Below are 23962 nucleotides of genomic sequence, written 5' to 3' on the forward strand. Positions count from 1 at the left end.
TGCCCAACCTGCCCCATTGGCGGTGCCACGTCGGGGAGGGAAGCTGCCCTTTGCTCCTCAGGGTACTGCCAGGTCACAGGCAAGTAGGGTTTCAGGGGCATTTGGAGGACCGCTGGTCACTTCTGCTTGGCTGTGAACCTGCCAGTCCTCCTCGGAAGGAGAGGAGAGGCCATGGGCCGGCGCATCTGGACATACTTCCCCGGGCCTGACCTCTTCAGGATGGGCCCAGCCGGTCCTGGGAGCTGTCTCTCCCCAGCCTGGGATCGCAGCCTGTCGCCCCACAGCGATCCAGGTCCTAGAAGGGTGGGGGGCTCTGCTGGAGGTCCCACAGGATCCAGGTCGCCCCACAGGATCCAGGTCCTGGCATCTCTCACCACTAGCTTGGAGGTGGTCTCCGCCCCTTCTTGCTGCCTCGCATACCATTGTTCAGTTTTCGACATTTCTGGGGCTTCTGTTTTCCATTAGGGTGGGCTCCAGCCAGGCCAGTGTGGGGGGCGGGTGGTGGTGGTGGTGAAGGGAGCCTGGGGAGTGGAGGGCCAGCCTGGGAATAGGTGAGAGAGCACAGCACCGGGGACCCCCACCTCTGGAGCAAACGTGGCTGATCACACTGGCCCCCTCATCTGCCTCCTGCCCAGGGCCCTGCCTCAGAGCTCACTGTGGCCACGTCTCTCCCCCACCTTCCCACTCAGCCCCTCCATCTCTAGCTCTGTCACGTGCGTGCTTCTCCCTCTCCCCTTTCGCTGCTTCTCACTCCCTCTGACACTCACACTTTGCCTGCCGCCGCCTCTCCAGCTCTCTACACCCCTCTCTTGGCCACCCAACGATGGAATCAGCCCACAGATATCAGGGGATTGGGTCGCCTTCTTTCCTGCCCTGCTTCACCCTATGCCTGGCATAAATATGGTGCCTGGGGACGCACAGCCTGTACCCAGGCCCCCAGCTTGCCCTGCGGCTCCATTTCTGGGGCACAGCAGGAAAGCCAGTGCGTGGAGCAGAGGAGAGTAGGATGGGGCGTCAAGAGATCAAGCTAAATCCTGCTCCAGTTTTAAGAAAGGAATTGATGAATAGGGCCTGCGATACGGGGCTCAGATGACAGCACTGCGGTGGGAAGCACTTTCCCCTCAAGGCCGCTCCGGGAGGTAGTGGGGGGGGCAGTTCTGTTCAGGGGCAAGAGTGGGACTGTGGCCAGAGCTGCAAGTGAGTCGGGGCTTGACGCCTTCTCCGTGTGTGTGTGTGTGTGTGTGTGTGTGTGTGTGTGTGTGTGTGTCTGAGTGGCGGGGGGGGGGAGAGCAGGAAGGAGATTGTCTGCTTTGCTGGGGAGAGTGGGGGGTTCGTTCTGAGTCAGACATTGGAGGCAGCTCCTGGCTTCCGTGTGCAGAGCAGACATGGCCCGAGGAGGGGGTCCCAGTGGCGACACCTGCCCGCTCTCTCTTACAGGAACGCATCTTCCTGACCCTCTCCAATTACATCTTCACCGCAGTCTTTCTGGCTGAGATGACAGTGAAGGTGACGTGGGGTCGGCGTTGGTTTGGAGCCATCTGGCGCTCGGTGGGGGTGGAGAGCCTGGGTCACAAATGGAGGGCAGGGCTGGGGACTGACTGCAGGGAGGCGGCAGTGCCGGTGACGCCCGGGCGTCCTCAGGTGGTGGCGCTGGGCTGGTGCTTCGGGGAGCAGGCCTACCTGCGCAGCAGCTGGAACGTTCTGGATGGCCTGCTGGTGCTCATCTCCATCATCGACATCCTGGTGTCCATGGTCTCCGACAGCGGCACCAAGATCCTCGGCATGCTGAGGGTGCTTCGGCTGCTGCGAACCCTGCGCCCGCTCAGGTGCCCTGGGCAGGCACACCCCGACGGCCAGCGCCCCACCTGCCCCTGCTTCCTGCCTGCGACCCCACAGGGAGCCCTGTCCCCCACTCCAGACACCGCTTCTCACTGGGTTTAACTGCGGCCCCGGCAGTCTCCCTCCACGGGCACCCCCCTCAGTGACCCCCGCCACGTGACACACTCCTGCAGGGCACAGTACAAGTGGCCATAGGCAGGACCCTCACATCCTTCAGCTGCAGCTCTCCCTTGGGTGGAACCCTCAGGGGTGACACTTGGCCTTCCCCGTGAAGTGACAGACTTTCCTGCTTTCCCCCTCTTTCCCCCCCCAATCCCAGGGACTACCCGCCAGGTCCAGGTAACACTTGTAGCAGGGGATCTCACCAATAAGGCAGTCACCCCGACCCCCACCCAGAGTCGGGAATTTCCGTGGGTGGGAACGTGAACGGGGTGGATACTGACTGACCAGCGAGGGTTTTCCTGGCTGTGATGACCCACCTCCCCACCCCTTCCGTCCCTGCCTGCCCTCTACGTGCTCCGCACAAGTTTATCTCCCCATCCCCACAACACACTGCATCCCTGGGTTGAATCAGCACCCCAGCCCCATCAGGTAATCCTTTGACATCCTGGCAGTGGAGGTGGAGGTCTGGGGGTGGGTGGGGGGTGTCTGCACTGTAAGCCCAGAGTGTCAACCTCTTCCCTCCACTAGAGCCCAGGATGGGGACAAGTGAGCCAAGATGGGAGGGAGTGGCAAGCAGGGCAAGGGGCAAGGGAGCGTCTGAGCCGGGAACCCCTCTTACCCCCCTCCCTCCCTCCCCAGGGTAATCAGTCGGGCACAGGGGCTGAAGCTGGTGGTGGAAACGCTGATGTCCTCGCTGAAGCCCATTGGCAACATTGTGGTCATCTGTTGCGCCTTCTTCATCATTTTTGGCATCCTGGGGGTGCAGGTTTGTGGGGCTCTGGGGCCAGCTGTCAGCAGAAACCTGAGGAGTAGCCTTCCTCTTGGCCCCAGGGTGCTGTGGCTCCAGGTGCCGCCGCCACCTTTATCCCAGAGAAGAATAAATAGGGATGCTTCCCTCCAAGCCCGAGGCCTCAGGCCCCTTTGCCTCCTGGGCATTCTGGAGAAAACTGGGAACCTGGAAGAGGCCACAAAGGGGACAGGGCCTCGGGCTCTGGCCAGTGCCCACGCAGGCTGCCGCTCTGCCCTCTCACGCGCCACTCCAAGCGCAGACGCTGGCCTTGGCCCACAGTCTGCTCAGGGATCCCCTCCCTTCCTTCCCTGCTGGAGCGGGTGGGCTGCAGGCCAGGCCCGGGGATCCAGGGCCCAGGCAGCTGGGCCAGGTTAGCAGGGAGCTGGCAGGCAGGCGGGTGCAGACCCCAGACGAGGCAGGAAGTGGGGGCTGCTGGGGAAACTTGGCCTCTGTCCCAGGGAGGGAACTTGGCTTTGGAGGAAAAAGAAAGGGAGCTGCCTGCAGGATTCAGCCGGCGCCTCCGGGAGCCAGGGGAGCCCCTCCGTCCTGCTCTTCCGGAGCACCCGCCTCGCCCCAGGCTCCAGATGTTTCAGCTGCAGCGTAGATGGCTGCTGTCGGGCCAGAGGGAGCTCCTGGGTGGCCACCCCCACCCCTATCCCTTCCTTTGGCTCCTTGGGGTATCCACTCTGCCCTGGGGACGGGGTATTCTTGTGTTCCCTCGAATCCTCCGGCTCTAGAGACCAGTCTGGTGTACGTTTGCCAGGGCTGCGTGGTGCCCCTTCCCCTTCCCTTACTTTTGGCCTACTTAGGCCCCCTGGTCCTCCTGTCCCTCAAATCCCTTCCCCACAGTCATAGCCTTGTCTGTTCTGGAGTGAGGGTGAGCTTTCCAGTCGGAAAGACCTGAGCTCGGGCCCCGTTTCCACCACCTACTGGTTGTATGGCCTTAATGAGTGAATTTACTTCTCTGAGCCTCGGTTTTCCTCATCTGTTAAGTGGGGTCCATTAATCCAGATCCCTCGGCCCTCCCCTAGAGTGCCTGCCTCGCTGGGTTGGGGGTGTTCCTGAGAATTTGTACTTTGGAGTACATTCCCAGATGGTGCTCATGAGGCTGGTCCAGGGGCCCCACTTGGAGAATCACGGGCCTCCCCCTTTGTAGAAAGTGAATGACTGTTCCCCTCCTTCCACCCTTTCCCAGTGCCCTCCCCAAGGACCTTTCCTTCCTCTCCAGGGCCTCTGCTCCGAGGAGCCCCGAGAAAGGGGTGCCTGCAGGGGAGGCTCCTGTCAGGGTTTCTCTGACCTGACCGAGCTCCTGGCCCTCACCCAGGGCGTGCCCAGAGCTCTTAAGCCCCAGGGCTGGTCTGGGCTTGCTGTGCTCACAGCTCACTTCTCTCTGTCTCCGGGTATGTGTGTGTTCAGCTCTTCAAAGGGAAGTTCTTCGTGTGCCAGGGCGAGGACACCAGGAACATCACTAACAAGTCAGACTGTGCTGAGGCCAGTTACCGGTGGGTCCGGCACAAGTACAACTTTGACAACCTCGGCCAGGTGAGCCCCAGGCTGCAAGGTGGAGGTGGGAGTGGTGGCAGGAGTCTGGGGAGGACACAATTCCATGCTTAGTGATGCATGCAGGGCAACTGGCCCGCCTCTGTCTCATCAGCTAGTGAATGGGTCCTAATGGGATCTCCTTGGCGGGGAGCAGTGAGGATACAGTGCGATGAGGTGTGTATTTGTTTAGCATGGTACAAGGTGCAGGCATATTGTCAAGATGATTCTATTTCTCACTCCACATTCACAGAAACAGAAATGTAGAAAATGAAATAGCTCGCTCAGCATTGCTGGTTTATTTCCCTGCCCCACCCTGGTTTTGGTTTCCGGATTTCCAGGACCCTGGGGTCCCTTGCTCTACCTGGCTGAGGTCATCTCCCACGGCTCTTCCGGCTTCAGAGCAGCCAGGGAGACTTGGGAAAGAGAGCTCTCCCGGGGCCTGGAGCGTGACTCCGAAGGCCTAGGGTCCCTGAGCTACTGCCAGGAGGTGCTTTGGGTGGAAGTGGTGGGTGGCTTGACCACGCATCCTAGGTTTCAAGTGGTCTTTTCCTCCCCCCCCCGCAGGCCCTAATGTCCCTGTTCGTGCTGGCCTCTAAGGACGGCTGGGTGGATATCATGTACGATGGGCTGGACGCTGTCGGTGTGGACCAGCAGGTAGGGCTGAGGTGGGCAGGATCCATCTTTGCGCTCAGGTCACTCACCGTGGGCCAACTCCAGGTGTGATGGGCGTAGGCTTGGACAGAAAGACAGCAAGGCAGGTTGGCAAAACGCCATCCAAGCGGCATCACCTCTTACAGCAGAGGCTGTTAACTGGTGGCCTGCGGGCAAATCCGGTCATGCTTTATTGGCTTCCAACATATTTAAAACTTTTTGAATTAGTGGTAAGCAGTTAGAAATTGACAAATGTGGGCTTCCCTGGTGGCGCAGTGGTTGAGAGTCCGCCTGCTGATGCAGGGGACGCGGGTTCGTGCCCTGGTCCGGGAGGATCCCACATGCCGCGGAGCGGCTGGGCCCGTGAGCCATGGCCGCTGAGCCTACACGTCGGAGCCTGTGCTCCGCAGCGGGAGAGGCCACAGCAGTGAGAGGCCCGCGTAATGCAAAAAAAAAAAAAAAAAAATTGACAAATTTTACATGAAAATCTGGATTTGGGCCTGCTCAGGAGAAGTCCAAAGATCTGGAAACACTGGGCTTGAATTCCTGAAGGGCAGGAGTCAGCTGAATCAAAGAAGCAGCTGCCCCTTTTGGATAGAACATCCACTCTCTATATTTAGCCACAGTCCCCACCTTTCCCTACTGCCTAACACCAAACCCACATCATTCCTTTACATCACCTGCTGGGTCTGCGTAACTGAGTGCGCAGGCCCTGTCTGAAGGAACGCAGGCTGTAGGGCAGCACTTGTGACAGTTACCCTTGCGCTAATATCTCCACTTTGTCCTTCCTGCTCCCCACCAGCCCATCATGAACCACAACCCCTGGATGCTGCTGTACTTCATCTCGTTCCTGCTCATCGTGGCCTTCTTTGTCCTGAACATGTTCGTGGGCGTGGTGGTGGAGAACTTCCACAAGTGTCGGCAGCACCAGGAGGAGGAGGAGGCCCGGCGGCGGGAGGAGAAGCGTCTACGGAGATTGGAGAAAAAGAGAAGGAGTAAGGAGAAGCAGATGGCTGGTCGGTAGTCTTTCCACATCTCTCTGAGTCGTACTTGACCTTGGCCTTGCGACTGTAGGGGGCTAGGGGCTAGGGGCTGGGGCTGGGGCAGGGAGAAGATGCTCCCACCCCCTCCCCTCCCCCTTCCCCTCGAGAGCATGTCAGCCTCTAGAGCCTGCATGAAGCAGACCAGTTCAGCCCTGTGAGGGCAGGGGAGCTACCCCCCTGCGGGGCTCCCGGTCTCAGCATTGTGCTCCCCAGATGATGCCAGGTGGGAGCTGATGCACGGTCCCTCCCAGCTCGACTCTGAGAGGAGCCTCATGGGATGAAAATCCTGCCGCCTTGCCCCGTGCCAGTGCCCACTGACCCCGGGCTTGGCCCAAGTGCCAGCCTTGCCTGCCCCAGCGCTGGCGAGCAAGCATCTTCATCCTGTGGCGACCCAGTGTCTGTAGCTGCTGGGCAAGGCCTCAGCAGAACCTACAGATGGACCGTGGCGTGAGCAAACCCCAGACCCCTCCTTCCTCCCTATCTCCAGAAAAACTCCCTGGCTTCCCGACTGTCCTTTTTTTTTGCCAAGCGGTACAAAAATACTCCCTCAGCTCAGGGAAGGTCTGAGGTCACAGGAACTCTAAGGTCATGACGCTCTGGACTTAGACCCTTCAGCCGCTCACCTTGGATCTCCAATATCTCTTGCCATTAGCCGGGTGAGGCCCCCACCCCCTCCCTCCTCACACTCTCATGCCAGTGGGCGGGCCGAGGCTAAGCGAAAGACACCCAGATTCCAGGGAGGACGCGAGGGGTGACAGGCGTGCGGGTCCTGTTGTCTCCCCCTGTGTCTGCAGATGTGTCTGCACTTGGCTCCCCTCCCCGTCTGCAGGACTCCTGCCTCTCTGTCTGGTACTCGACAATCTGTGGGACTCTCTCTCAGTCACTGCCCACGTCTCTCTAAGTGTCTTTATGTGTGGGTTTCTCAAGGCCTTTGTGTGTCTGCCTCTGTTTGGTCTGTGGGTTTCCCCTCCTCTCTCTACCCTTTCACAACCGTCTTTCTTATGCCGATAAGATCCATGAGGTGCTCTGAGTTTTCCCTTTGGTTTGTTGAAATGTGAGTACTACCAAGAGGGTGGGGGGCTGCGGTGCCCCCCTCAGCCCCTGGCTCTATCTCCTGCCACCTGTGAAGGCACCTGGAGTGAGGGGAGGGCTGTAGGGGGGTGTGGGGGAGGTTGGGTGGGACAGAGCCCACGCTCCCTGTGAGAGGCGGGGCTGCTCCAGTGGGCGGGGCGGGGACACTGGCCTCTGGGCAGCAGATCTGGGCTAGGGGCCCCATCTTGGCTCCCTGTGGACCGCTGAGGCTGAGCAGGCGCACTGCCCCCGGCAGCCATGCTCCCACGCCGCCCCTCCTTGCAGTCTGCCCTCTCGGCAGGACATCTGCAGATGGAACTCTTTTGGCAGGAGGCACCCGTGGCCCTGCCTGACCAGCTGGCTCCCCTTCCGGGGTCTGCAGCCTTCTCAGGTGCTGCTGAGGCCGCAGCACGGGTAGGAGTGGACATCTGTTCTGAGGACAGGCTTCCTCCCCTCCCCATGCCTCCGACTCCCTGCCCCTGTGACCCTGATGAGCTGTGCCCGAGTCTGGGGCTGGCGCTCAGGACGAGCCACCCTTGCTCAGCACGCCCTATTCACAGGAAGAGTGAGGGTCAGAGCCCAGGGGGAGCAAGCTGCTGAGGGGGCCCTGCCCAGCCCACCTGGTCCGGCCAGTGACCGATGTCGTGTTTCGTTCTTTTAGATCTAATGCTGGACGATGTAATTGCTTCCGGCAGCTCAGCCAGCGCGGCGCCAGGTACTGCGTCTGGGGTTGTGGGTTCCAGGGTGTGGCCCGGGCAGCCAGGCCCGCCTCATGCGTGCCGGCATCCTCTTTGCTCCCTCTCCATGGCTCACAGATTCTGTCCTCTCAGGGTGAGGGCTAAGGGTCCCTGGGGTGCCGGGCTCCATGGCATCCCGTAGGCCTGTGCTAGCTGGACAGGAGGTGAGGGCCTTAGCACACCCCTCCATCCAGCTTCTCTTGGTGGACGCTCCTTGTCTGGCCAGGCTTCCGAGGCCCGAGCTCCCAGCCCCCTGCCACCTCCTCCCAGGTCACACTGTTCGATTATCAGAGCGGCAATCTCTCCTGCCTCCTTTTGTCCGAAGGGGATACTTTGATCCAAGCGAACAGGATAAGAGGAGCAGAGAAGGAGCGGATTTGTTTTAAAAATGTAACGATGAATAATTGAACAGACTCGTTAATGGTCAAGTAATTGCAGTGGCCACGTCATCGCTACGAACAGCAGGAATTAGGAGTCAAAGGCCCGAGTTAGCCACATGCTTCTCCCCCAAAAGCCAAAGATTTGGGCGTGAGTTGGGTCATTCTCTTTGAGAGCCGTGTCCCTGGGAAGGCCTTCCTGGTTCTGCCTGTCCTCCCCTGGTCCTTTGGCCCCTGCTCTCCCAACACAGCCCCCAGACAGAGGTTCAGAGGTTTTGAGAATCTGTGACAGAGTCGTGGCGCCTCGTTACACCCTCTGATGTCTCCACCCAGCGGTTCCCAACCTGTTCATCCCCGTGGGCCCCCCTTGTCATCTCCCCCAACAGACCCCACATTTTAAAAGACTGTCATTGAAGTTGAGAGCACTTCAATTATGACTTTGTTTCACCGTTTTTATTAATCGACGGCACATCTAATTGCCAATCAGAGCTTCTGAGCTGCTGAAGCTTTCGCACTGAACGATAGCAAAGAAAGAGCATTTTGCCATTAAATTAGCTTGTGGGGTCTCAGCACAGGCATCTGACTTCTTATAAGCCTTTAGAAATATTGAGAAGAAGCTAAGGACCCGCACGTGGCTGCCCCCTCCGGCGGCTGAGGGACTGGGACTCCAGGCTGGGAACCATGGGCTGTACCTTCCTCCACTTTTCTGCATTCCCCCAGGAGCCTGGCTCCAGCAGACGCTGCCCTGTGGTGCTGGGCTGCCTGATCAAAGGGGACCCCCTGAGCTGCCATTTGAGAGGTCACCCCTGAGGCCCCGGGTGGGTCGATATCTCCTGTCCCCGCGGTGCTGAGCTATGATGTTTGGCATTGAGAGACCATCTGTGGGCTCAGGAGGCTCTAGCTGCTTTGTGTCTGGATTGCCTGGGCCCCACATCTCAGAGTCAGTCTGTACTGTGAGTCCCTGGTGTGTTAGGGAGTGAGAGGAGGGTGAGGGGACGTGGCCTTCAGCTTTTCCCTTACGGGTTCACCTGGTCTGTAGGCTGACGTGTCTACACATACACACTCAGGCCAGGATACCACAGGGCTGGCCCGCAGAGGCTTCTCCCCCAAGAATCAACCCATGCAGATTCCCGTGGCCCCCGAGGCCGTTCTCCTGACACACCCACTTAATGCTAAACACTCTCCTTACTCTCACACTGCACCCCCGCTTCCGGGGGTATTCTGCCATGCTCCTGTTGGCACAGGCAGGTATGTACACTGGTCACAACAGTGTCTTACCCTTCCAGCTGGTAAGGAAGACTCAGAGACCCCAAACAAGGGCTCACATCACCCCATGTTCCTCTTTCCCAAACCTTGTGTTCTGTGTGGTCCACACTAGAGCTTTTCAGATTTCACCGTGCCTGAGAATCACCCAGAGGACATATAAAAACACAGATTCCCCACTGAGCCCCACCTTAGAGATTCTCACAGAGTGGTCCAGGGTAGGACCCGAGCGTCTGCATCTCCAATCAGCTCGCAGGGGGTGGCGATGATAGTGCCTCAGTCTACCCAACGGTGTGATGGGGATGAAATCACACCCTCCAGTCCGGGGTGCTGGAATCAAACACGTGACCATACCCCCCTGCCAGCACCACTCCCACCCTGTGCTGCCCCCAGCAGAGGCGGAGCAGGCATATCCCAGGGAAAGGCAGAAGGGAAGAGTCTTTGATTATCAGAAAAATGGTCCTGACCAGACACCTGGGTCCAGCCCAGCTTCCAGGTGGAAGGAGAGACCGGGGCTGCCACGCAAGCAAGGCAGCCTCAAGCGATCACTCAGCCTCCAGCACCAGCTCTGCTCCCCTCGGCCTCCTGGGGCACCTACCTCCACTCACCCTCTCTCCTTCCGTCAGGACCCACTGATCGGGCCTGGCTATAGCAGCTGAAGGTGGCCTCTGTCATGGGGGCCTGTGTCCCTGGGAGTGACCCCTGCCTTCCTCCTAGCCCCACCACACTCCTTTGCAAACCCTCCGCCCTGGCTGTGCCTTGCGCTCCCGGGGACCCCTACTAACTCACTGTGCCTGTGGTTCTCACTCACAGCCTTGCACCCCCTACTGCACCTCTCCTCTGCTCCCGCCCCTGACTGGGGGCTGGGCAGTCCTAGGGGTGCCCTTCTCCCTGCTGTCTGACTCTGGTATTTTCTCCACCTAAGGCGGCTCATACTGGTAGGAGGCAGGGAGATGGGGCCAGGGCTGCCGACGTGCCAGTGACCACTGGTCAAGGCCCCTCCTGGGCTACAGCTGGAGCTGTCAGAGCAGCACACCCACCCGAGGCTCCTCCCAGGGGTTCTCAGTTTCTTCTCTGAGCCCAGGTGCTTGCCTGTAGAACCGAGGTCCGGGAGCAAAAGGGGCGTGGCATCGTTCAGAGCCCAGCAACAAGAGCCTTTGGGCAAACTCTTCGAGGGCACCCTCCGGGCCGAAGCCCCAAGGCTTTGTGTCTAAACCCACCTGGCAGCTGGTGAGGGACTGGGGCTGGGAGTTCAGGTCCCGGCTCCGTTGCTGCCTCCCAACGTGTAGATGACTCACTTTTTGACGGGCCTCCTTCTCTCCCGCTGTAAAGCAAAAGGTTTGGCGGAGGAGACGCTTATCAGGTCGGCCCTGGTACTCTTTGGACCTGTGCTCTAATGGGGGGATTTCTGGCAGCCTGGGCACCTGCTGGTCTGGGGTCCAGGCCGAGGGTAGAAGGGCTCTGGACAGACCTCAAGGGCCTGGGACCGGTCTCTGTGAACAGATGTCCTGCTTCAGTCGTCCTGCCCCCACCTTCCCTCTGGGCCTCCACCCGCTCCTCAGACTCCTAGAGCAAGGCCAGGAGGTGGTGACAGCAGCTCCATCTGGCCTGGGGCTGCCAACACAGTCAGACTGGGGTGACAGGGGAGGGGGGGGGGACTCTCCCAACCTCTCCTCTGCATTGTCTCAGCTAATAACGGGGCTAGTAATGAGCCACTCTTTCTAACCTAATTGTGTTCAAACATTTCAGTTAATTCTCCATCCCTAGTTTAGCATAATGGGATCGGGTGCTTCCGGCACTTATGGAGGTCAATGCAGAGAGAGAGTTCCAGCTGCTAAGGCACGGCTGGGCGCCTAGCGCCCTCTGGTTCTGTGGGTACCGAAGGAAGGAAGGAAGAGGCTGGCTCGCCCAGTCACCCTCCACGATAGCATCGCTGTGTGGATGACCTGTGGCCTCCTGCTGTCCCCTGACCCCAGCCGCTCCACCCCCATTCCCCTGGGGGCCGGGAGGGCTGCCTGAGCAAACAAAGCCACAGTTGACTGGCCCATCTCTGGAAACAGAAATATGGCCCAACGCGCCGTACGGTGCACCAGAACACTTGGGGCTCTCTGCCTCTCGGTTATCCACACCTCAAGGCCGATGCTGGTGCGTGGCATCTGGTGAGGCTGGACGGGCAGCTCTTGGGTACTCTTCTGCCTTTGGCCTTTGGTGGGGGCCCACCCAGGCCGCTCCCCGCCTCAGTTTACCTCTCTGTTAATAGTCCTGCATGGGAAAGGACAGTTATAACCAAGCTGGCCTGAGCCCAAAGCTTTCTGCCGCCCCTGGCACAGTCCTCAGAGGCTGCAGCCCCGGCTCGCTGGCTTCCGCCCTAGACCTCCTGAGGGGGAAGGGCTGTCTGGGACCTGAGGCTGCCCCAAGCCTCCCCACGGGGTGCCTCTTCTTTCTTTGTGGCTGCCTGGGGACCCAATCTGTCAGCTGCCTCTGATGACATGTATCCCCAACTTGGCATGGCCTTTCCTCACACGTGGAGGAAGGGCCCCCTGTAATCTCCCGCCCCCAGATTCATTCTGCCTGCTTTAGTAGGTCAACCTTCTGGCACCATGATTTTTATAACTAAGTGGTTCACTAATTACGAGAGAAATACGATGCCTCTGACAGATCTCAGACAGTGCTTCCAGCCCAGCCTGCAGGGGAAGCGGCCCTGGCCCCCAGGAGCAGGCTGGGCACAGCCTCATTAGAAACTGGGTGAGCCCTTCAGGTGCGCCAGGGCAGAGCCCTGTGGCCGCCCCTCCTCCCTCCCCCACGTGAGGGTTCAGGAGGCCTAGACCCTGCCCCCGCCCCTGGAGGCCCTCTCGGTGGGTTGGGGCAGCCAGCCAACAGGATGTCCAATTTCCAATCTCCGGTTTTATCTCCAAATCCCAGCTCTGTGTAACCTCCTCTGCTCCCCTCGAGAGGCTGAGCTTGGTGGGGGAGCAAGAGCCTTCCCCTCTGCATTGACGGAGCTTCCTCTGAGTCCAATAAGACCGGTCGTTTTTCATCTACTGATCTGGCCTTGCTGCAGAACATCGAGTTGAGGGTGTTACGAGGGGCTGCTGGATTTGGGAGGCTGCCTCGGGAAGGGGGCTCACCTGGTGTCTAATGTGGGTGGGGAGCTCTGCATGTCCTGACCCCTTCTTTGCCCAACTGCAGCCAGTAGAGCAAATGCTTGGAGGGGTGACCCTGAGAGAGCTGGCCCTGCCCCCAAAGGGCAGTGCGTGGAGGACGAGGATGCTGATGACGCTGGAATGTTTCTGGCATTGGAGGCTGGTGGCTGTGAGGGACTGTGGGTGGAGGGGACGCAGGGAGCAGGGCCCGATGGCTGCTCTGTTCCCCCCTCCCTGCCCCGCTGCCCCACCAGAGGCCCAGTGCAAACCCTACTACTCGGACTACTCCCGCTTCCGGCTCCTCGTCCACCACCTGTGTACCAGCCACTACCTGGATCTCTTCATCACGGGTGTCATTGGGCTGAACGTGGTCACTATGGCCATGGAGCACTACCAGCAGCCCCAGGTAGGAGCAAGTGACTGGCCGTCTGGACCCCACCTCCAGCCATGGGCCTGCCAGGTGAATCTAACCCAGCCTGAGCCAGAGCGCCTCCGGCGAGTGCTGGGTGCCCTAGAGGGGGTCCTCTTGTACCCCTTGCAGTGACCCTCTGAAGATCGGTCTCATCTTGGTTTTACAGATGAGGACACTGAGGCTCAGAGAGGTTAGTTGACTTGATCAAGGTCACACAGCTAGGAAGTAGAGGACCTGGTTTCTTCACCCAGCAGATATTTATTGAGTATCTTAAACACACTGGACCTTTGAGGGTAAAGAAGGCGGACCAGTGCCTGCCCTTCTGGAGCTGAAATTCTCGTGAACATCCAGCTCCAAACCTCCCCTGTGATCTTGCCACCTCTCAAATAAGCCTCCGTCAACTGCCTTCCACGTCTCAGTTTTCCCATCTGTAAAATAGGGACATTGAATGGATAATGCAAAAGGCCCCTTCCAGTTCTAGCATTCTGTGCCTTCCAGCACATTCTCATGTGATCTCCTCACTGACCCTCAAGGAGAGAGATCCTTCAACATGAAGTTTGGATCATGCATGTGAATGAGAACCCTACTCTACCCTAGAGTGGTGACCAATGGTCAGCCATCATGGTGGGAAGAGATGAAAGGCCCCCTTAGACTCACCTTGTCTCCCAGATCTGGGAAGAATGATAGAGGGGTCAGGGCAGGCATCGTCCCTGGGCCTTAAGAGACCCTGCATCTTGCCTCCATCCCTGCCAGATCCTGGACGAGGCTCTGAAGATCTGCAACTACATCTTCACTGTCATCTTCGTCTTGGAGTCAGTTTTCAAACTGGTGGCCTTTGGCTTTCGACGGTTCTTCCAGGACAGGTAAAAGAGAGGGGAGGGGAGTAGGGGAGTGGGCGAAAGGGTGTGTTCTCCTGGGGAGATGCCCCGGAGGGTCTAGTGCCTGAAGACCTTTCTTGACTCCGGAGGTTCAGACTGCACTCCAGGGCCTACCCAGGGCTGATGGTGGGCTGGGGGTGGGGGTATATCCAGGGCCTGAGGGATGGGAGGGAAGGGAGGAAGCTTGGCAAGGCAGAGCCTGCAGACACTGACAGCTGAAAACCAGTGTGGCTTAGACTGGAGCCAGACTGCCTGGACAGGTCTGAATCCTGGCTCCATTACTTAGAAGCGGGTAAGTTTGGGTAAGTTACTTAATCGCTCTCCGCTTCCTCATCCATAGAATGGGATATAATAGCTGTATCGACATCACAGAGTTGTGAAGATTGTGAGTTCCTATTTGTAAAGTCTTTCAAATGGTGCTTGGCACAGAGCAGATACCATATTAATGCTAGATAAAAAACGAAAAGCAGAGGCCCTCGAGCTAAAGTCCTAGCCCTACCTGTGCCGCCGACTGGCTGTGTGACTAGATAAACCACCGCTTCTCTGCAGGATGGAAAGGCTGGACAGGCTGACCTCCACTCTCCTTTCTGTGGCTGAGAACGTGCCACTCGTGTTGCCACGACTGCCCCCTCCTCTGCAGTGCCCCCCTCAGGGAGCTGTGTCCTGGGCTTTCAGGTGGAACCAGCTGGACCTGGCCATTGTGCTGCTGTCCATCATGGGCATCACGCTGGAGGAGATCGAGGTCAACGCCTCACTGCCCATCAACCCCACCATCATCCGCATCATGAGGGTGTTGCGTATCGCCCGAGGTCAGTGCCCGGCTGCCTGCCCACCATGGCCACCCTCCCAGGGTGACCTGCCCAGGGGGAGATGGCAGGGCTCAGCTCTGCCTGGCTAGGGACGGGGTGGGTGTGGGTTCCGTGAGCCTTTCTTCCAGCCTCTGCCAGAAGGGAAAGCTGGGAGCTGGGCCGAGGGTGGGGGTGAAGCCATGGCAGCCCGGCCCTGGCTCCACCAGCTGTGTGACTGGGACCCAGAGGGGCCAGCTCACGACATTGTCCTGTCCTGCAGTGCTAAAGCTGCTGAAGATGGCTGTGGGCATGCGGGCGCTGCTGGACACAGTGATGCAGGCCCTGCCCCAGGTAGCTGGGAGGCGGGGGCGGGTGGGAAGGGTCCTCTCGGGAAGGAGAGGGTGCTCTCCAAAGGGGCGGGGGCTCAGGGAAGCTGGCTGGGAGATCCGGTGGCACCTTTTCCATTTCTTTTCCTCTTTTCCAGGTGGGGAACCTGGGACTTCTCTTCATGTTATTGTTTTTCATCTTTGCAGCTCTGGGCGTGGAGCTCTTTGGAGACTTGGGTGAGTTGGGGTAGGGAGGGCAGAGGAGCCAGGGCTGGAGACCCAGGAGCTCCCGGACTAACTCGGGCCTCTGTCCCCTTCCCTTCTCCTCCAGAGTGTGACGAGACACACCCCTGCGAGGGCCTGGGCCGCCATGCCACCTTCCGGAACTTTGGCATGGCCTTCCTGACCCTCTTCCGAGTCTCCACAGGTGACAACTGGAATGGCATTATGAAGGTGAGAGCCCACCGCAGCGAGGTCCCTCCCAGGGCTGGCCCGGGCCCCAAGGAGACAGCCCCGCCTCTTGGCTCAAGATGAACTGGATGTGAATAAAAGCATGTAACCTCCTGTCCCCCAGGCCGGAACACTCTGGAACTCCCTCTCCCCAGGACATGCTCTGACTCACACTTCCCAGGACGGTGTCTAGCACTCTTCTGCCCACAGGACACCGTCACTCCCTCCTCCTGCCCTTCCTTCTCCCCCTGCAAAGCTCCGTGACACCAGAGACCTGATTTCCCAGGATGGCTCTGTCCACTGTCCTCACAGCCTCACCTTTCTAACCCGCCTCCCCAGGACACCCTCCGGGACTGTGACCAGGAGTCCACCTGCTACAACACGGTCATCTCGCCCATCTACTTCGTGTCCTTCGTGCTGACAGCCCAGTTTGTGCTGGTCAACGTGGTTATTGCTGTGCTGATGAAGCACCTGGAGGAGAGCAACAAGGAGGCCAAGGAGGAGGCCGAACTGGAGGCTGAGCTGGAGCTGGAGATGAAGCCGCTCAGCCCACAGGCCCCCTCGCCACCGGGCAGCCCCTTCCTCTGGCCTGGGGCCGAGGGCCCCGACAGCCCTGGCAGCCCCAAGCCTGGGGCCCCACATGCTGCAGCCCATGCTGAAGCAGTCTCCCACTTCTCCCTGGAGCACCCCATGGTGAGCAAACACCCCCTTCGCCTCAAGGGGGTGTGGGACGGAGACCGGTGGCATGGGTGCTCAGCGGCTCGGTGGTTGGGTGGTGTACAGGGAGCGGGCGGCAAGCAGACCCTGGGGCTCATCCTGAGTCGTCTGACCCCCTGCCTGCATGTGGAGGGGTGAGCAGGCCCCTGCCCAGCCCCAGAGATGGCTGCCTGCGCTCACAGCGTGGGGCCACCCCGGCAAGCCGCTGGCACACGTGCTGGCTCATCCGTCCCGGTGCCTCCCGTTCGGCCCGGACTCCCCTTCCTGGCTCTTAGGTTCAAGGCTGTTTTCTGTTTCCTTCCTGTTTCTTTCTTACCCTCTCGCCCTGATTTTGCCAAACCTCTTTCCTTCCCCCCCTTTCAACCTGCCTGATTCCATCTCTCAATCTTTTCCCCTGGTCTCTTCTCTTTCCTTCTCCTTCTCCCGCTGTGGGCTCTTCTCATGTTCCATCTCCCATCTCTTCTTTCTCCTCCCACACCTCTCTCTTCCCCACCTTCCACATCCCCTCCTCCTTCTCTGTCTCTTTGTTGTTATTGTTGTGTGTGTGCGCGTGTGCGTGCGTGTGTGTGTGTGTACGTGTGTGTGCACGCGTGTGACCTCTTTCTCTGTCTCTGACTCTTCTCAATCCCCTGCCATGACATTTCCCGTTACTGCTCCTCTGACCCCCACGCCCCTGACTCTCTGGCTCCCCTTATGGGCTGGTCCTCCCCAGGACAGACAGCTGTTTGACACCATATCCCTGCTGATCCAGGGCTCCCTGGAGGGGGAGCTGAAGCTGATGGACGAGCTGGCAGGCCCAGGAGGCCCGCCCTCTGCCTTCCCTCCCACCCGCAGCCTGGGCGGCTCCAACCCACAGGTTACTGTGTCCCTGTGCTGTGCCCCTTCTCCTGACTGTGCTGGGCTGTACCATGCTGTGCCATGCTTCTGGGGACGGGGTCGGGGAGGGTGTTTCCTGCCCATTGGGTGTCTGGGGAAAGAACAGCCTCAGGGCCTCAGTTGCGCTTTGGGCCTGGCAGGAGGCAGCCAGGGGTTCTTCAGGCTGAGATCAACCTCTGGAACACATGGTTGGAAGGTAGGAATGCTGAGATTGCACTTCTGAGGGAGAAGGATACTTGGAGGAGGGGTCTGGAGAGGGCAGTTGTAAGAAAGAACCTGGAAGAAAAGAAATGGATGGAGCAGAAGACAAGTTGGCAGTGGGACCTTAGCGGGTAGGGGGAGTGAGGTACCAGATCCAGGGGAGAGGTGCTTCGGGGGAGAGTGCAGGTGGCCAGGGGACCCATTGAGGGACATGTCTTAGAACACAGTCTCCTTCTCCGTATCCAGTGCCCTCCCCCTCCCCAGTCCTCTGTTTGGTGGCTTTTTAAGCTAAGGAAACAGCTGGGCATGATGGGTGCTATCCGTAGCCAGTGGCTTCTGACCTGGTCCTGAGAGTGGGTGGAAGGCTCCAGCTGGGAGTGGGTTCCGGGGACCCCGTGTGAAGTAGGACTTGGCTTCCTCCCCAAGCCCCGCCCCTTCCCACAGCACCACATACTTTTCTCCCCCAATCCCATTTCACTGCGGTCTGCTTTCTGGGGTCCTCTTCCTTCTCCTCTTGGGACCTGTCTGGCCGCCTCTGACCCCCTCCACTTGGAGGTGCACCCCACCAACCCTCCCACTAGGTCAAGGACTGAAGGAAAGCCCCCGGTAGACCCAGAGCGGAAGCAAGGAGACAGGCATCAGCTGGAGGTAGAAAGCCTAGTGTTCCGCGGGCCATGACGGATGAAGGCGCGGGCAAGCAGGTTCCCAGCGCCTGGGGCATCTGTAGCCTGATCAAAGAAAGGGATGGTGATCCTCGACTAGGAAGGGACCTCGCCTCTAGGGTTCCTGACCTCTTGTTGGGATTCAGCCTCAGATAGACTACAGGGACCTGAACCTGGCAACGACCTAGAACGATCAGTGGGAAAGCAAGTCCCTTCCCAAGGCCTCCCATCCTGAAGGAAGCTCATGGGGAAGGGTGCTGGGAGAGAGGAGGGTGTTGAGAAGGTGACCAGGCAGTCAGCTCATCTGGGAGGCATGGCCCCGCTCTCCCCCAGGGCCCTGTAGGCACTGAAGCCCGGCTGCAGATCCCAGGTGAGCCAGACAGACGCTGTGGTGGCCCAACCCAGTTCAGACCAGCGGGAGGAGAGCATCTCCCAGAACCTAAGCTGGAGAGGGCAGGCAGAGGAGGGCCCAGGAGGGGAGACGCCAGAACCTGGGGGGAGGCCGAGTTCTGCCAGGCTTTTGGAAACAGAGAGAATAGTCAGAAAGCAGTCATCAGATTGGCAGGTTTGTCCCCAGCACCGCCCCCCCCCCCATGCTGCTCTGTCTGTGCTGGGAGCAGAGAGGCGCTTTGCGGACCTTTCTTCATTTTTTTCCTGGATCTTCCCTCTCCCTGCTCCCTCCCTGGGTGGTGGTAGTGTGGGAGGGGCTGTCAAGGTTCCTGGGGCATCTTTAGAACGCGTTTCTGTGTCTCCTGCTTTGTCAGTGTTTGCCCTGGCTCTTCGCTGCCTGCGCAGCCTCTCTGATCAGAGCAGGGGTTTGGGGGGAGGAGGGGAGGCGCTCTCAGTTTACTTGGGAAAGGGGTGGGGAGAGAGAAAGGAGGCCTTTTCTCCTTGCGCTTTGTGACGGGGAGGAGGGGCTCTGTGTGCGCACGCGCGCGTGTGTGTGCGTGTGCGTGTGTGTGCGTGCACACACGAGAATGTGCACTGTCTCTGTTTCTTATGCCTGATCATCTCTCTCCCTGTCTAGATCCCTCTAGCTGAGACGGAGGCTCTGTCTCTGACGTCAGAGATTGTGTCTGAACTGTCCTGCTCTGTAGCTCTGACGGATGACTCTTTGCCTGATGACACTCACACACTCTTACTTAGTGCCCTGGAGAGCAATGTACATACACACAGCCCCCCACTGCTCCCCCTGCCTCCCCAGGGGCTGGGCTGGCTGCAGGGCTCCAGCTCCCTCCCCTCCTCTCACTCTGACACCAGGCCCCACCCGGAGGCAACACTTAGTGCTCTAGGCTTTGCTAGGTCTTTCAGGTTCCCCACGGTGGACAAAGCAATTAGATAAGATTAAATTGGGGCCTTGCCCAGAAGGACCCAGGGGCAGCAGTTGTGAAAGGGTTAATCCAGACGCCCAGGAGTAACAGAGCTCAGATCAGAGGCGTTATCAGGCAGCTGACCAAAGGGCCTGTCTGGACACAGAGTTGGTCTCTGTATGTGGAGCCCCGTGCAAGCCAGCCCTCCCCCTCCCTGCACCCCTCCTTCCCACCTCCGCTTCCCCCCTTGCCCCAACATGAGCCATTCACCACCACGTAGTGGGTGAGAGCCACATCTCTGCTGCCACCACCATGCCCTTCTCCACCTGGGGGGCCGTTCCTATCTCCCCCGTCCCTGTCCCTGTATGTCCCCACGTCCTGGGGCGATTCTTTGTGTTCTGACAGCTTCTCCAGCCTTGCCCGGCTCCCCCGTCCCCATCTGACTGTGGGCAGCCCCCTCCTTCCTGTCTTCCCCCTCCTCTTGGGACTTAAGGAGGGACGGGGGGCCCCTCCTCACAGCGGGGCTCTGTTGGGGCAGGGCCTTGACCTTAGGGGTTCCTGGGGGTCTTGGAGTGGTTGGCAGAAGTGGAGCCTGGGCTGAGAGAGGAAGTAAAGGATCCAGACTGCTTTCTGACACAGCCATTCTCAGGCCTTCTGGGGCTACTTAACTGGCTGGGTCCACATCGGGACACGAACCTACAGCCTCTCTGAGAGCCAGGAACGGACAGGGTGATGCAGAAATCTCTTGGGAACAAGCCTTGTCTCCCTCCAGCTGGGGTCAAAGGCTGATTATTGCCTTTCTTTGAAATAGATTAAAAAAAAATCCACTCCCATCCCCAGTCTGTCCACGAAGGGAGGACCTGAGCCCATGGTACCCAGGCCTTGCTCCTCACACACCACATGCCAGAGTCACTGTGTAATTAAAGGGAGGTGGGGAGGGGGCTGAACCAGCTGTGACACACTCTTAGTGTTCAGCCGTCACTCAGCTCACGTGAGCCCCGCCCTTGTCCAGTGCTGGGTGTTGGGGCTGCCTTAGGACTTGGATGGTGAAACAGCCTCCGTTCTGCAGGCAGTCCCGGGGCTGCCTTGTCTCCTGCTCATTAGGAAGGCCCTCCCCTACTCCCCAAGCCCCAGCACAGCGATTGGGATGGGGGGCTGTTGTTAGCTTTTAACTCTCCACTGTGCAGCGTCAGAGACTCTCAATGGGGCCTTGAGAATGAGCTCTTGGGCTGGGGGCTGGGGGCTGGGGGCTGCTCTCCCTCCTTTGGACACCTCACCCCTCTGCCATCCCCTGTGGAAAGCTCCAAGATGATGCAGTATGAATAGTTTTCTGGGGGCAGGGCATCCTCCTACCCGCTTCCTCCCTGTGTATGGGGGGCTCTCCATGTGTCTGTCCCTTCTCCCCGACCACACTCATCCCATCACCACCTTGTCCAGGGAGGGGATGGGGGCCAGGGCCTTGGCCGGGGGGGTGGGGTGGGGGTGGGCTTCTGGTTTCTGTTGCCAAGCTCTGCCTCAGTTACCCAATCTGGATGCCCCCTCTTCCTCCCATCTCCCTCCCCTGTTCCTTTTGCAGATGGAGTCCCACACTGAGGAGGTGCCCGTCATGCTGAGACCAGATCTGCTGACTGTGAGGAAGTCTGGGGTCAGCCGAACGCACTCTCTGCCCAATGACAGCTACATGTGCCGGGATGGGAGCACTGCCGAGGGGTCCCTGGGACACAGGGGCTGGGGGCTCCCCAAAGCTCAGTCAGGTACCAAGGCTGGGGGCAGGCCAGCTCGGCTCACACCAGGAGATCCGTCCTTGCCTAAGCCCAGTCCTGTCCTCGGGAAGTAGGGGTACTGAGGCAGACAAAGAGGTCTCTCCTACCTCTGAGGAGCCCCCAGCCTGAAGGGGTCAGCCAGCCCCCGCCTGAGGGAGCCCCCGCCTGAGGGGAGTGGCTTTCAATCCAGGGTGGGGGTTGGGTGGTGAGGGTAGAGGCCCCGGTGGGGAGAGCGGACGGGAGGGATTCAGGTGGGAGCCAGCACACTGACTCTCCAGTTCTTCTCTCTCCCCCTCCCCCCTCCCCTCACAGGCTCTGTCTTGTCCGTTCACTCCCAGCCAGCAGACACCAGCTACATCCTGCAGCTTCCCAAAGATGCACCCCACCTGCTCCAGCCCCACGGTGCTCCCACGTGGGGCACCATCCCCAAATTGCCCCCACCAGCCCGCTCCCCTCTGGCTCAGAGGCCACTCAGGCGCCAGGTGAGCAGGTGTGGCGGGTGGACACGGACCGGGGCTGGTCTCTCTGCTGGGAATCCTAGGCTGTTGGTGGTGACCAGGGTTGCCACTTTCACTCTCCCAGCAAACATTTATTGTGTGCCAGTGATGTGCCAGGCTGAGTTCTAGGTGCCAGGGGCACAGTTCTAGGCAAAGCAGAAGTGGTCTGTGTCCTCTTGGAGTTTGCACCCCCTCCTATGTTTCGCCGAGGAGGCCCGGAGACCAGAGGGGGCCATGGTTGTCCAGGGACACACGTCAGGTTGGAGGTAGAACCTGGTCTCTGGACTCCCTTTCCGTGGCGCAGAGCTGCCTCCCTATTCTCTGTACTTCTAGACCTAGCTAAGGGGCACAAGGCACGTTTTAGATGTCTCCACTTTTGGCCAAGCCCGGCGCCTACCTTCCAGAGCCCACACTCCAGGGGCACAGAGCAGAAGCTCGTGTAGCCAGGTGAGGCTTGTCTGCCCCCACTGTGACAAGGCCACTACCCACGCCATGTGTGCCTCATGTGTGAGGATAGCTACGTGAGGATCTGCTCAATCCAGCACATCTGGGGAGCAGGCACCGTCCTCATCCCTTCTGCAAATATTCGCTGAGCAGCCTCCATGGCCGGGCACCGGGACATGGACAAATGAGACAGCCTCTGCCCTCTGGAGCGCATGGTATAACAGCAGGGACATACACTCCATCAGGTCATTGCCGCAGCAGGTCACAGGGTGCTCGCGTGTGTGGTGCAGCAGGGAGCAGAGGAGGAAGGGGTCAGTTTTACTTTGGGGTGAAGAGAGGCGGGTATTACATCACAGGGTACCTGAGCCCGTGCAGTCAAGGGATGCTCGCCATTTGGGAAGGGTATTTAAGGCCCAAGAAATAGCCTGTGCAGAGGCTGGGAGGTGCTGCGAGCAACAGCTGGGGAGCAGAGCTGGCCCAGTGCTTTCTTGGATCTGTACAGAGCGATTCCTGCAGGCTGGGGGGTGGGGGGTGGGGGCACAGTGGACAACAGAGGTCAGACTGCGTATGACCCGCATCTCCCAACAAGAGCAGATACTGGTACCCCTGCCTAGGGTGGTCCTGCCTGAAACTCCATGGAGCGGGGGAGGAGGGGCTCTCTGACCTGCCAAGTGGGACAGTTCACAGGGGAGAGGAAGCCCCTGGGCTGAGCCCTCGCCCCGCCCCATACAGGCAGCAATAAGGACGGATTCCCTGGACGTTCAGGGCCTGGACAGCAGGGAAGACCTGCTGTCAGAGGTGAGTGGGCCCTCCCCGCCGCTGGCCGGGGCCTCCTCCTTCTGGGGCCGCTCCAGCGCCCAGGCGCAGCAGCATTCCCACGGCCAGAGCAAGATCTCGAAGCACATGCCCCCGTCAGCCCCCTGCCCGGGCCCAGAACCCACGTGGAGCAAGGGCCCATCAGAGATCAGAAGCAGCTTAGAGCTGGACACGGAGCTGAGCTGGATTTCGGGAGACCTCCTGCCTGTGGGCAGCCAGGAGGAAGCCCCGTCCCCACGGGACCTGAAGAAGTGCTACAGCGTGGAGGCCCGCAGCTGCCCGCGCCGGCCTGCGTCCTGGCTGGATGCACAGAGGAGGCACTCCATCGCCGTCAGCTGCCTGGACAGTGGCTCCCAGCCCCGCCTGGGCCCTGGCCCCTCTAGCCTCAGGGGTCAGCCTCTTGGGGGACCTGGGAGCCGGCCCAAGAAGAAACTCAGCCCGCCCAGTATCTCCATAGAACCCCCAGAGAGCCAGAGCCAGGGCCCTCGGCCCCCACCCAGCCCTGGCGTCTGCCTCCGCCGGAGGGCTCCATCCAGCGACTCCAAGGAACCCTCGGCCTCCGGCCCTCCCGACAGCATGGCTGCCTCGCCCCCCCCAAAGAAAGACGTGCTGAGTCTCTCTGGTTTAGCCTCTGACCCAGCAGACCTGGACCCCTGAGTCCTGCCCTCCTCTCCCACTCACCTTTCTCCACTGGGTGCCAAATCGTAGCTCCTCCTCCTGGGCTATACTCCTGAGAAGTTCCATATGGACACCCTCCTCGCCTCAGTGGCCCTGGGCACCGGCAAGCGGAATTTCCAGAGTTGAAAGCAGCAGCCGTGGCCACCCTGCTCCAGGCTGAGAGAGACAGGCCCAGTGGAGCTGAGGTTCCCGACACCAGGAGCTGTTGGGAGAAAGCAATACGTTTGTGCAGAATCTCTATGTATATTCTATTTTATTAAATTAATTGAATCTAGTATTTGCGGGATGTACAACATTTTGTGACTGAAGAGACTTGTTTCCTCCTGCTTTTATGTGTCTCAGAATATTTTTGAGGCGAAGGCGTCTGTCTCTTGGCTATTTTAACCTAAAATAACTAATCTAGTTATATTCCCTCTTCTTGCAAAGCACAAGCTGGGACCGGGAGTGCATTACAGCCCTAGTGGGGGCCCATCTTCAGTGGAGAGCGAGAACCATTTTGGAAACTGTAATGTAACTTATTTTTTCC

At 59.5% G+C, this 23962-nt stretch overlaps 1 protein-coding gene across 16 annotated transcripts in view; it reads left to right on the top strand.

The window, feature by feature from the left end:
- Positions 1-23731, top strand: part of CACNA1G (calcium voltage-gated channel subunit alpha1 G) — a 62845-nt gene extending 39114 nt beyond the window's left edge. For 2 of the 16 annotated variants that reach the window (XM_060291266.1, XM_060291269.1), the window contains 19 exons: positions 1438-1506; positions 1642-1826; positions 2641-2767; positions 4208-4333; positions 4898-4987; positions 5787-5979; positions 7760-7813; positions 12873-13024; positions 13784-13893; positions 14584-14717; positions 14977-15047; positions 15181-15259; positions 15354-15475; positions 15812-16165; positions 16902-17045; positions 18956-19090; positions 20815-20992; positions 21314-21483; positions 22675-23731. In XM_060291266.1, the coding sequence (XP_060147249.1) occupies positions 1438-1506; positions 1642-1826; positions 2641-2767; positions 4208-4333; positions 4898-4987; positions 5787-5979; positions 7760-7813; positions 12873-13024; positions 13784-13893; positions 14584-14717; positions 14977-15047; positions 15181-15259; positions 15354-15475; positions 15812-16165; positions 16902-17045; positions 18956-19090; positions 20815-20992; positions 21314-21483; positions 22675-23415 (3234 nt within the window). In that variant the 3' untranslated portion in view covers positions 23416-23731. Of the gene's footprint in view, positions 1-1437; positions 1507-1641; positions 1827-2640; positions 2768-4207; positions 4334-4897; positions 4988-5786; positions 6001-7759; positions 7814-12872; positions 13025-13783; positions 13894-14583; positions 14718-14976; positions 15048-15180; positions 15260-15353; positions 15476-15811; positions 16166-16901; positions 17046-18955; positions 19091-20814; positions 20993-21313; positions 21484-22674 lie in introns of all 16 variants that reach the window. The other 14 variants (XM_060291267.1, XM_060291270.1, XM_060291272.1 and 11 more) reach the window with 9 other exon arrangements.
- The last annotated feature ends 231 nt before the right edge of the window (positions 23732-23962 follow it).

Source organism: Globicephala melas, chromosome 20 (assembly GCF_963455315.2).
Source record: "Globicephala melas chromosome 20, mGloMel1.2, whole genome shotgun sequence".
Taxonomy (NCBI): domain Eukaryota; kingdom Metazoa; phylum Chordata; class Mammalia; order Artiodactyla; family Delphinidae; genus Globicephala; species Globicephala melas.